We start from the raw sequence: 13471 nt of genomic DNA on the forward strand, positions 1-13471 counted from the left end.
GCATATTTGAGTCCTTTGGAATACTACCCCAAAATGTGTGTGGGAAAAAAACCAAAACAATAAAAAAACACAAAGATAAATTGCTGCAAGTTACAGCAACTACAACAAGAAAAGATCAGATTTCCTGGAGAACAAGCAAATAACCTGGAATGCCCAGAATCGTCACGCCAAGCCCAAAATGCGAGCAGTTTGTTTCCTAACAAACCTGGGGACAGTCGATCCCCAATTCTCTCCAGCTCCTTTCCAATGGGAATTTCAGATGTTTCCCTGTCCAGCTCACAATCACAACTGCTTCAGGATAACAGCCAGCTAGGGATTTTTTTTCTCTTTTTTTCAGCCTCCTAGACAGAATATTCTGCATTTCCGCAGTGCTTTCCATTGAGGATCTCCATATACAATATTCACAGCATCTCCCTCCCTGGACGGAGCAGCTGAAAGCACAAAATGACATCTGGAGGGGACACAAGAGCTTATTGTCAGCCTGGCACTTCTCTGCTACGTCAAATGACATTATTCCCATTTTTTTTCCCAGTTCTGCCAGGATAAAGAGGCCACATGTAACTCAATTTAAGGATATAATTACATTTATGCCCAGAGTCACGTTAGGAGACTGGCTAAATTTGGTGTAAATGTAGACCCTAAGTTTATCCACCACAGCAGCATGCTTAGAAATCCAGATCTTCCTTTTCCACAATTAAAGAGGGCTGTGAGGAAACAAAGATTGCATTTTGGCTTGGCTCTACTCGTTATAAACCATCAGCAAATTCTCTGCAAAACCAGCTGCTTTTTTTTCCTTTTTAAATTCATAAAGGCGTCAAATTTATTTCCCATCCTCCCCCCCCACCCTGTAACAGTCGAGTCGATATATATAAAAATCACCAAATATGATCTTTTACGATATAAATAAAAAAAAAAAGTATGAGGCATCACCGTTTACATGATGTAAAAAGAGCTAAAAAAGAGCGATATAAACTACATTCATAAAAGTGCATCTCCAAACATACAAGTAATGCTTTGGCTTGTTCCTGTGCCGAACGGGTCACGTACTGGAATACAAGAAGTCCAAGCTGGCCCCCCACGTTCTCTCTCGCTGTACAATTGCTATTTCCTTGCATTAATGCAGAGTGGGATACAAGTGTATACACAGAGTAGGCACATTTCAGCGTAGGTGGTGGGATTTTTCCAGAGCTCTGGGATAGGACCAGGAGCTCTGGTGGGGAAAGGACTGAGCCCCTCAGATGCTCTTTGCTCTGCTCTGGAACAGCCTCCCATGATACATATGAGGTAAAAGCCACAAGGGATCCTGAGGATTGAGTTGCTTCGAAACATTAGAAGTGACACCGGTTCCTCGTGCCCCATTCTCCCAAAACGCATTGGTCTCCTCTGCCGCGGCCCGGCAGCAGGGTGAGCCCCAACGGGGAGGAAATTGCAATCTTTGGTATTCTGAGGTGCTCGTTTCAAGGGTTGAAGAGCGCTGCCCACCCTACTTGTGTCGCGACCACGGGAAGGATCCCGCGTTGCCCTGCAGCGAAGGCGGCCGCAGCAACGCGCTGCGAAACGCTCCCTAGGCCAGGGCAGGGACGGGCCCTCGCTCCCCTCTGCTGCGAGTGGCAACGAAGCGCAGGCCAAAAGTCAGGCCACAGGGACAATTTGGGATCGAGTTCCAGGCTTTGGAAAGACCAATGGAAGTGCTTTCACTGGAATTAAATAAATTATGGAACAAGGGCTTTCATAAAAAAAAAAGAAAAAAGAAAAAAAAATATTCCCCTAAGTGCCTGCAACCTAAACAGTGCATCCTTGTAGTAGTGCAGGAGAGCCCAGAAGTGAAACCAGCTGAACACTAGTTGCTTTCACTGCGGATACATTGCTCTGAGTTTGGCACAGGAAAACCACTTCAGATTGTTAGACCCTTCCAGGGCTTTGTTTTTGCCTTTAAATTCAACACATCATTTATCATGTGCTCAAGCACCTTTTGTTTCATTAAAGTCTCCCTGCTACGAGCATTTACCTAAAATTAACTCCTGTTAATTTTACTGCACTACCAAAGCAATTTTCAAGCTTTTCCGATAGTAGTGCAGAGCACCTTTAATTCTGCTCTGTAAAGCAACATTTTGGCTCATGCAAAGTTTGCTTCTCCCAGTTTCTTTTCACACAGATACCTTATAATTAATCCATGGATCCACAGTGCTTAAAAAGCACTACTTTTTTATCAGTGAAATCAGGCTTATTTGTGCACCAACATACAGTATTTGAGGCTGGGAAGCCACCAGGAACTCGACTAGGAGAGATGTGGCACACTTAGAATGCAGAATGACTTCTACATATTCTGCCAGTATCTCTTTGGGGATCTCCGCAACCTTCTTCTTGGTTAATTTTAGAAATACACATTACAAGTTCTCCTTACCTTTGTTTCACTGTTTTGACTTAATTTGTACAAAAACTTATGTAAGTAGGGCCATAACATTTTATGGAAGTGTTAAATGAACACTTGCACATCTGGAAAATAAAACGCACACACTGAAGGGTTGAGCTTGGTTCCATCCAATTGTGCCGAAGTGAACTAGTGTCCAGCAAATTCTCCTCAAAGAAAAAAAAAAAAGAAAAAAGAAAAAAAAAGAAACCCATTTTCCTAGCTTTTTTTAGGGCCTGGACTAAAGGAAATAAATAAGGTTTTCCCAGACTCAGTAACTTAGTTTCTGGGCACCAGTTAAATTATCTTTGGTTTAAGGGATGGTAAAACTTTACCAGCTGAAGAGACAGGTGCAATAGAAAGCTGCTCTGCAGAACTCCCTTCCAGAAGAGATTTGGTTAATCCCTAGCAGTCCTAGGGAGATGAAGCAGGGGTTGTTTTGGCTATGAGGACACAAACTAACCAGCACCGTCCTAATGCTAGAACAGGTCAAGCCTTGCAAATCAAGCTCTGGATTTTCAAATGTCAGTGGGAGTCCCCTTAGGCCCTGGAGTGATTGCATTCTGCTGCAAGTTAGTTCTGATTATCCTGACATTTAGCTATAAAGACCTCCCTCACCCCCATCCCCAAATCCATGGTTTCATTATAAAATAACACTATTCACATACTTTTGAATCAATATTTTCTGAACACCTTCAGATGCTGAATACTTAAGAAAAATATATAACTATATAGCGAGTGCATGCTCAATGACACATGGCTTTTTGCTGGATTCTTGTACTTTAGATGCCTCAAAAGCCCTAGCAGTCTGGAAAAAGAGTGATCCACGCCGAGGAGCCACTTGTGGAGGGCTGGTCTGGATGGCTGTTGCAAATTTCTACTCTGAAGAGCGCAGCTTTTCCAGATCCCACTTTGATCCAGACTTCTTCTACGTTCAACCAGTGAGACACTTTGAGATCCCCATTCTTTGGCTTGCAGGAAACATGCAGCCAGCTGCAATTTCACATCAAGATAGCTAGGGCAAAAATGCAGCTCTGTTTGGGCAGCTGTCGGTAGCATAACCATTAGTCCAGCAACCAAAGATATCAGGCACAAGAGCAGACCCTAGGTTCCTTGGCATGACTTCTCCAAAGGACTAGGACAGCTGAGTTGGCATTTGGAAGATGCAGCACCACAACGGGCAGTTGCAACTAGACCAGACAGGGGCACTGAAAGCCCAGCAGGAGCTGCTAGCAAGGGAGGTAATTCAGTACTGGAGCTGTGCAAACTGATGTCTGAGCAGCTCTTCAGCAGAGGGTCTGTGCCTGGCTTCCACAAAGATCTGCTTTAGAAAGTCCCGGCAATGTTCTGATATGTGAGAGGGGAGCTGGGGGTTGGTGGGCTGGGTGGCGATCTTGAAAATCGCGGCCATGGCTTCGTACTCTGCCCAGGGTGGTTTCTCTGTCAGCATTTCCACGACAGTGCAGCCAAGGCTCCTGGAAAAGCAGATAGGAGAGGGGAAAAATTAAAAAGAAAGTGAGAAGTGACTCACACAATGTTCAGGGTTCAGAGAGAGCTTCCACGCAGCTGTCATCAAGGTACAGCAGTGCTCTGAAATCACCTATAAAACTGTTCTAGGCTCAGCAAGGCCCCTGTGCACGCAGGTTCTCGGCTGGATCTGCCAGCACTGCTGCTTTTTACTCCTGTGAGCCTGACACTGTGTAAAGTGCTGAGACAGGGAGCTGGTTTCCACTGGGGTTCTCACGGCATCAAGAACTGTGAAGTGCCACCTGCCCAGCTGCTCTTTGCTCGACTTCTCGATAGACCCACTATAGTATCAGAGGACAGCAGGTTCACACCACCCTACGGAACTGCTTGACCTGGCTGGTATTTCAGATAACTGCTGCTGCTGTATCGCAAAAGCCATTGCTGAGATGCAAGATAGAAGAGAGACTTTCAGGGTAAGATCCAATGGATCAGAGCTGGTTGATCTCACAAGGCGTTTCAGCAAAAACACTTCTCCTTGCACAACCTCCAAGTGCCTATGTGGAAAGAAAGTTCTTATCTCCATTTTACAGGAAACGAAGCATCCCAGAGAGTCAAAAAAAAAATTAAAATCTTTTAACAGCTCCAGGTAAATGGAGATGACACTAAATTAAACACTGGTAGGGCAGATTCATCAATATGTTCAGACAAAACTCCTAGTGATGTTAATAGGGTTTTGTAGGCCAATTCAAAGCAAGCAGAAGCTGACTGAGGAGGATGGACATGGGTGAGACAGCACCAGACCAAGGCTTTGATGGGAGCTTCACCACAGCCTACATGTCTATGCCCGTGTTTCCCTTCTGCCTGGATGAGAAGTGCTCCTTCACTGAAGGGTTTGTTTTGTGAATGCACTGCCATACAAAATGGACCGTTACCCATATAGCCATTTTGTAAGTGAGCAAACAGAAGGTGGGAAGCACCTTCCACAAGTCTCTCAAGGAGACCAGGGGCTGAGCCACCTCTCTGAATTAAGCGTGGCACTAATACTTTCACGGGGAAGATGTGCTTCTGCAGTACAGCAGCGATTGTTTTTTGCTCAGAAATAGAATTACTTGCTCAAGGCTACAGATTAACCAAACACAGCCAACTTCTAAATTCCAATCACGTGTTTTCATCACATCATTCCATTAAAAAGGAGAAAACGTGTCCTCTGCCTTTAAACCAAACCTTTCTTTGAAGTGAAATGCAAAGAAAAGTCATTCTCGGAGGCAGACTTGCATCAATTGCCAAGACAAGGAAGGAAAGGAATTAAAATCCAGTGAATATGCAAGAAACGACTTCTTGACAAGGTTTAAAATCCAACGTGAAAATTTTACATTGGTTTCCAGCCATTTAAGACTTACTAGAAGAGAGTACAGAAAATGCAAACCATGTGTGCTGAAGTGCTGGGGGTTTGCTCAAGAGCAAGCAGGGATATATTATTGTTTAGACTGATTTATACCGTTTAAGCAGATCCGGTTTCTTTAAGATATTCAGCAAACAGCAGGAATGTTTTTCATGTCAAGTCACTCCAGCAATAACAAATAGCTCACATATTCTGCTATTTAGGAAAAAGAAAATTGGAGAGGGGCCTGCAGCAGTGGCGGAAAGCCAGGTGGCTGGATTTGTTACGTCTTTGGGCCTCTCAGCCATACAAATCCACCCTGGGACTAGTGCTGCGCTGGAAAATTCTGCCCCCTCAAAACAACTGGGATTGTAGGAACTGGAGCCCAGCCAACGGCAGCATCGCTTTGATGGGAATGGACCCGTGTCAGCACCAGGAGGAAATCCACAACTGCATCAATCCAGGGAGAAGGGCACGTGCTCCGTTCTCTCCCCAAGCATCCCATCTGGGAGAGGCTGCAGAACTTAACTCTTTGCAGACAGGACAGATTTCAGCTACGTTTCCACTCGCTGCTTCTACAAGAAATAGTGGAGGATGCTTTGCTTTACTGTAGAGGAATAAGCAGAGCTTTTGTTGGTGTCAGTTAGCTTAGTTTTATAATCTCACCTTTTTAAGGCATCCAAAACTAACATTTTGACACAGAAGACAGTTTTTCTCTTTCCTTTTGATAGAGGTTGTTTCTTGGCTATGCAAATAAAATCAGGGCTACAGTTTCCACTCATGCATGCTTCAGATCACCTTTGGTCTGACCTGGGTCTTGTGTTATTCCAGGCTTGGGCATCTTTCCTTTAAATCTTTGTCAATATACTCAAGCGCTGTTCACTTGCATTTCCACAGTGTCACAAATAAACTCCTCTTTTTAAAATAAAATGAATAGACGCTCCCTAAACAACCATCTACATAGGTGATATAAGGCTGGAAACCTTGTATCAGAAGTAGGAAAAGAGGATCACTATTGCTTACAGCTTGATATACTAATTCAAGAAAGGAATGAACGGAAAGTGTTACTGGAAAACCAACAGGGCAGTAAGCACTGACACTGCAAAGCAGAGCCCGCAGTCTGAAGTTCAGACTTGCCACCCAAGTTTGCCTTAAACTCTTCTCATGTTTAATACAGACAGAATCTGAATTTGGATATACAGAGAACAGAGACTGTATTATATGCCTGTGTCATCTCACTCCAGTTGTAAATCAATCTATGGACAGAAAATCAAACCCTCACCATACATCTGCTTTTCTTCCATAGCCCTCTCCGCTGATGACCTCCGGGCTCATCCAATACGGGGTGCCAGTGACGGAGCGGATGCCTGTTCCAGACATACAGATTGTCTGCAGCCGTTTGCTGGCCCCAAAGTCCCCAAGCTTCACATTCCCAGCAGAGTCACGGAGAATATTGGCTCCTGGACAAAAAAAAAAGAGAATTGAGACAGCTGTTTTCATGCAATCCAGCTGTTGGCTCTGCAGCCTAGAGAGCTGATACCCAACCCCAAAATACCCGTGCTCACGGTGTGGCTTTCTCCCCATCAAGCCTCAGGTGACCTGCTAAACATCAGCTCTTTACTTTGAGCTGTAGACAAGCCAATTGCTAAGGGCTGCAAATGCAAAAAAACTTAAGGGGAAAAACACAAGGAAATGAAGGGGGAAGGGAAATGAGAGCTGAGTCAGCACCGTCATTGTTAACACTGTCTGTAAACAGCTCCGAGAGCCTATACGGGGCCCCCAGGCCAATGGCTCAGCTAGGACATAGCTGTATAGGAAAGGATTTCATTTGGATGCTGCTTTGGTGAATACTCAGCTGACCAGAAAGCAATGGCTAACAGATGTACCTAATTAAACCACTTTGAACTCCTACAATAAACAAGTCAATCTCCACTTCACTTGGTCAGAGGTCCTGAACATGAAACATCAGGAAAACAAGCAAACTTGGAGGATAGCTTGTGTGTGGACATAAGCTACTGCTTAGACAGCAAAAGATGATTTTCCTTCAAAGCTGGAAAACAATAGAGAGAGCCTTTGTCGCCAGTATCTGATATGTGCCTACATGAAGACCCTCTGCCCTCAAACCAAATACATTTGTGCTATAAGATAGTTCCACCACTTTGTTTCTGCACTGGGAGAGCTGAATCCAGAATAACAAGCCTGTCCATCCAGTACCTAGGAGGCAAATCAACAATTTGACTTAGAAGATGGGTACAGACTAGTGATTTCCAACCTGATAGGCAGGACAGGAGGCAGGACAGGTCAGGACAGCCTGATATAAGCAGGACTGTCAAGAACAGGCATGGAGTTCTTGTAAGACATGCTACATCTACCAGTTGAGAAATGGTACTTTGGCCAAACACAGAGAAAATCATAAGGAAAAGCACAAAGAAAAAAGATGCCCTGCAGGGTTGAGAGAGAAAGGTGAGGAGTTACAGATGAGGCCTTCCAATTCCCCTGGAGAGAACAGGTCAAGTGCCCTAACACAGCCCAGCACCTTCTCCAAGATCAGGACAGAGAGGTGAGACCGCAAGGCAGCACTCGAGCAAAGCCATTTTCAGGAGCCCAGCCAGGATACTGAATCCTTAACTCTTTGCTTCCTTTTTCCGAGATCTCTGAGCACGTGTTACATACATAAATCACCAGCTGATCTCACCCTTTATGTCCCTGTGCACAATCATGTTGCTGTGAAGGTACGAGACTCCCTCGAGGATCTGGCGAGTGTATTTCCGGGTTACATTTTCCGTCAGAGCACCGTACGCCTTTACCTGGTCTTTCACTGACCCCTACACCAAAAACAAACAGAAGGGATTGGCAAAAAAACGACAAACCACAAGTCTTGCAGTCTCCATTCAATTCCCACAAGTCGAGACCATGTTATAAATCCATCCAGCACTGTACTGAATACGGGCCTCTTTTAAAGCCCTTTTGTGAGCCTCTTGGAGCATCTTGTCCTATTAAGCTTCTTTTCAGGAAGGTAAAGACATGGCTCTATTGCAAAAATAGCTTATGGAAATTCTGGCTGTTTCCCCCATCCTTCAGCTGCCCTGGTATAACCATTTGTGGAGACCTACAATCAACTAGTTCAGTAGACTGAATCAGGTCAAAAGTCTTCCTTTTTGCACGGTTAATTTTAAACTGATTTGATGCACTGCCTATCTCTGCTAATTCACTATTTGTGTATTGCCAAAGTTCTTGGAAGTACTTTGGTAGAAGGAAAGAAATGAACTTTAGTGACTAATCAAGAGAATATACCACAAGTGCCAGACATTTCAATTGAACAAACAAACAAAACCAAAAGAGATGTTTTGAGGCTTCAGTAATACAATAAAAGAGCATAAATAAATAAAAATAAAGTGGTTGTACTATAGCACAATGTGCAGAGAGGGCATATCTGAGAGAGCAAAAGGGAAATTACATAGTTAGGACAACCACGGTATGATCTGGGATGCTGCTGTTCGTGTCAGCTCTTACCCCTGGCATGTACTCCATGAAGATGGTCAAGGTCTTCTCGGCTCGATCCCGCAGGCAGCCATAATACTGAACGATACGCTCGTGCTGGAGATTCTTCAGCAGCTGAATTTCACACTCCAAGGCACTCACTTCCTATAGACGTTGAAGGAGAAAATAAGGCTCTGGCCCGAGGAAATATTCCATCCCAATTATTCTAACCATGTCACTGCCAGGACAAGACCACTTCACCCTGAAGCAGCCTAGTCCATGGGATTGGCTCACCTAGCTCCTGGGAATGGCAAACATTAGCAAGGCTTCCGATTAATGCTTACTGTAGAAAAAGCAAGTTATAAGTTTCTGCAGAAGCTTCAACAGTTAGAAATAGAGGCAGTATCACATATAGGTTTAGAAGCAGAAAAACTTGATTTCTAGTCTTGATTCTGCCATCTGTTTAGTGACCGGCTTTGTCCAAGCCAGTTGAAAACATTCACAATTCAGAATTAACCCTTCCTTCCACCACTAACCTGATGACAGGAAGGCTTAATTCTGATTATGAAAAGCTGTGTGAGAGCACCTCTGAGAAATATTTCTGCAGGAACCTCAACCCATTGGATAGCAAGACTAGAATGCTAAGACTTTCTAACTATTTCTGTCAGCGAGCTCTTGCTCCAATTTATGCTCATGAGTTTTACTTGAGTCAATTTTATAAATAGCTTTCTCTCTTACAGGCTTCAAAGCATTTGCAGCTATGCACATGAAACTGATTCTCTGCTTTGGTCCTGCCACAGACAACAGGGTTATCACAGCACAAGGGCAGAAAGGTTATCCAAAAATTTCAGGCTCCATCAGGGATATTTGCTGCTGAGGAAAAATATTGTGTTCTTGATGAAGCCAGAGAATAAGCAAGCTGAACATCGAAGATACTGGAGCATGACAATCTACAGAAAGACAAATGACTGTTTTCCCCCAAAACTAGTCCCACTCACCCCAAATAAGTTATCTCTGCCACTGAAAGATGCCAAATCCACCTCCCACCTGAAGAGAGGATATAGCTCTTCAGAAACAAGGACCTGGCCACTGCAGAGATCATGGAACAAGAGGAAAAAGCTTAATGGGGCCAACTGATAGCTTAAGGTTTGGAGTTTCAGTGCCTTCAAAACACATTCCAGCCTGTTCTTCCCTGGTTCAGAGTTACTCTCTGACTTACAGCAGAGTCGTGGTATCAGTTAGGACGTCTCTTGGCATCAGTCTCCCAACATACAATCAGAATAAGCAGATCTTCATGGATGACTTATTTCAGATCAAAGTGAATTTGTTTAATACCGAGAAACTGATACGTTGTTGAAACACTGGCAAGGAACCCACCAGGCCCTCCAGCTGTGTTCACTGTGCAAACAGCAGCATGCAGCCTCTACCTTGAAACAAGGGCCCCTTCCCACCTCCACTGGTTCTCCTGTGTTGTCACACAACACTGTTCTTGATTAATTTGCACAGGATAGCTCTGCTTGGAGGAGAAGGAAAATTTAGAAGCTGAAACAGGCATCTGATTAATTGGTACCCTCCATACAGGAGCTACCATGTAAGTCCATAGAGTGAGCTTTGAATGTGCATCTGGCTTTTTTACTTAAAAAAAAAAAAAAAAAAAAAAAGTCCCACTCTTTTTCAGTTCAGTTTCACTTACATCCCTGTCTAAGCAGGAACACAGGGCAGCCTAGGATTCCTCAAGTAACCTGGCAACAAACCAAAAAGCTAAGAATGGAGAGCCAAAAATGAAGCTAGAAAATGGATATTAGTTTCAGGCTGAAGTTAATAATACAGAAAAGCAGTTTTTAAATAACTCCTATAACTCTCCACATGACTTGAAACACTAGTATGGACTCAAGAATATGCCAGCTTTTGAGGACAGACAGATAAACTTACTTTACAGGATCTCAAAATCTGTATAATGAAGTTATATAGCTCAGAAGAGAATTACCTTGCTCGTTTCAGGACTCTCGGGATCGAATTGGACCTGCTTAGCTGCAAGCTCTCTGCCCGTGTCCACATCATAGCACAAGTACACCCGACCAAAGGCACCCTGGCCCAGAAGTTTTCCTCGTCGCCAGTTTATTGGAGCAGTAGGAGCTAGAAAAGGACATTTTGAAGGACATAATTTTTTGAGTACTTTGCCAACCATTGGTTACTTTGCAGTTCTTTCTCTCAGGGGAGGGATTTCACTGTAAGGCTGTTTCTGCAGCAACAAAATTAGACATCACAATTCCTGCTAGAAAGCGATATGGTGGAGGCATAATGTAAGTTAGTGCAAACATCTTCATTGCACGTTGAACAGCCGGTCTATAGTAAAAATATATGAGACACCAGGCTAAGGCAGCTGTCTCAAATACCCCAGCAGGAGGTTATGTCAGCATGGAATTATGAGTTCTTATTATTCTACTTCACAGGCAGCATCCTGAGCCAGAGATTAACACCTGAGCCCAGTTTTCCACACTGCACTTCATCCTGTCCCAAAGCATACTATTCAAGAGCTGTGTTTGAGTTCTAACTTTGAAAAATGACACCACCAGACACAGCGCAATGCTTCCAATTATGTAGTATCTAACAAGAAACTGCAAAAACAAAGACAGGAACCAGCCATCTGGACAGTGTGAAAATACAGAAGAGTTGAGAGATTAGCTTTGCCACCTCAAATTTAGTTAGATTTCCTGACGGTCAGTGTTTTAGCGTGTTTTCTGCTTACTTTGTTAGCTTAATATCTTCATTTTGATCTTTAAATTACTGTACAGGATATGTGAAGTTCATTAGCAATAAATTTTGCTCTGTTTCTCTTTTTTCTTTTTTCTCCTAAACAACATACTCCCGAACAAATAACTCAGGGATGCTATTAATATGAAAGTAAATCTTTCTACTGAGGAATAAGTGAAATAAACACAGTGTTTAACTTGTAACATAACTGTAATCCACAAGTCTGACTATAAGAAGTTAACATATGAAGAAAATAAAACAAGCTCTTCTTTTTAAGAACACTGTACATCACCTCGATCCAAGCGAGTTCATATTTCCTACTTTTTAGCTAAATTTCCAATGCTTTCTAAAGGAAGGGCCACATGTAAGTGTGAGACTACAAAAACACAGACCACAGCTGAGATAACCACTGTGGGAAAAGTGTTTTGTGATTTTTTTTTTTGACTACAAAGTATCTTTAAATTTTACATGTTCTTATTTAGTGACTATTGATCTATTTCAAACACAACCAATCCCTAAAATATTTCTTACATGTTCATGTTACTGCGGACTACACTATGATTTGCTAAACCTTACGAACAGAATGTTAGGTACTAGAAAACAGTCTGGTATATACAAAACTAAGTGCTTTAATGGCAACAACTCTCTCCTGCACTGCTCTTAGATCAGGGATTATATGGGAAAAAAGTCACCAACTTCCAAACCAACTCAGTTCATAGGCAAGTCATGAAATTATGTGTTTTCAAGGGCTTGTATCAATCAAACCATGGTAATATTAACAGATCTCTTTGTCCCTAAGCCCAGGAGGCCTCTACCCAGCACTGGGACTACTTACATTTAGTGGGAATGTTCCTCTCCTGCACAGCAAGGGCATTTTCGCTGTCTGCGCTCCGCAGGCGCCCCCGGGGGTCCAGGTACTGCAATACCAGGCCCAAGTTTTCCCCATTGGTGCTTAAGGAACGACTTGAAGGCACCAAGGTGAAAAGATTCCCTTGGTGACGCCGTATCCGCGGAAACGTCCTCCGGCCTGAGGTGATAAAGATTAGAGAGAAAGAAACGAGAAAAATAAAATTTCTAAATAATATGCTTATAAATGGGAAACAGTAGCTGGAACTCAAGCAACGAAGAGAATGGAGAGGGACATGTTCTGGGCTGTTCCCATGAAGCGGAATCCAGCACCAAACAAACCACATGCAAAAATATTCAGGGCTGATGCTGCTTGAATTCTGTATAATTTTGTCTCATTCCACTAAAGAAGAATCTGTAATGCCCTCAGTGCAGTAGTGCTTCCCAGTAGCCTCATCAAGATCTAATCAAAACTTGCCTTCCAAAGGAAAGACTTGGTTCACAGGTGGCCAAGCAAGCACTGGGGCTTGTTAACACCCACACAGGCAGAATGACTTTCTAGATAACGTGCTTGAACCTACACACACTATTCAGGAACAAAGATTAAGATAACCCACATTTCCTATGGAACTCAGAGAAATTAATTTTCACAAAATTACCCAAATGACAGTTAAGCCACCTGACTGCAGGCAATCTGATCCTTTAAGTCAATAGTATTTTATATTAAAAGACTATGTTCCACCAAGGCTTGTAAATATTCCTACTGCTTAACTCCGTAGTCATTCACGGATACTCTAAGAAAATGCAAAGGTAATGAAGAATCCCAAAAAGTAATCTTGGGCTGCTACCAAAATGTGATGCCTCACATGGCAACAGCATCTCTGGCACCAACTGCACATGCAAGGATGAGGGCCCCTCTTTTTCACAGTTGGAGTCCAAGGTGTGAAAAACTCTCACCGTCGTTGTAGTCTTTGTGCTGCATGGAGACGTTGTAGCGCCGAGGGTAGGTCCCACCTTTCCCTGCTTTGTCGTAGATCTGATTCTCGCGATCTGGAAGAGACAGCAAGTGAGGATCCTTCAAAAAGTACCTGAGTTCTAATGACAGAACATTCCTGCAACAGTCAGCTTTTTAG

At 43.3% G+C, this 13471-nt stretch overlaps 1 protein-coding gene across 1 annotated transcript in view; it reads right to left on the bottom strand.

Moving 5' to 3' along the window:
• Positions 1–2844: 2844 nt before the first annotated feature.
• MAP3K3 (mitogen-activated protein kinase kinase kinase 3) overlaps positions 2845–13471 on the bottom strand; it is a 33965-nt gene continuing 23338 nt past the window's right edge. The window contains exons 11-17 of the mRNA XM_088537226.1: positions 13296–13388; positions 12328–12519; positions 10726–10874; positions 8772–8903; positions 7954–8083; positions 6541–6718; positions 2845–3885 (exon numbers count right to left, since the gene is read on the bottom strand). Coding sequence (XP_088393352.1) covers positions 3657–3885; positions 6541–6718; positions 7954–8083; positions 8772–8903; positions 10726–10874; positions 12328–12519; positions 13296–13388 — 1103 coding nt within the window. The 3' untranslated portion in view covers positions 2845–3656. The remainder of the gene's footprint in view (positions 3886–6540; positions 6719–7953; positions 8084–8771; positions 8904–10725; positions 10875–12327; positions 12520–13295; positions 13389–13471) is intronic.

The sequence above is a fragment of the Tinamus guttatus genome, unplaced genomic scaffold, assembly GCF_059628265.1.
Source record: "Tinamus guttatus ecotype Peru unplaced genomic scaffold, ASM5962826v1 Tinamus_guttatus_pri_ptg000732l, whole genome shotgun sequence".
Classification (NCBI taxonomy): domain Eukaryota; kingdom Metazoa; phylum Chordata; class Aves; order Tinamiformes; family Tinamidae; genus Tinamus; species Tinamus guttatus.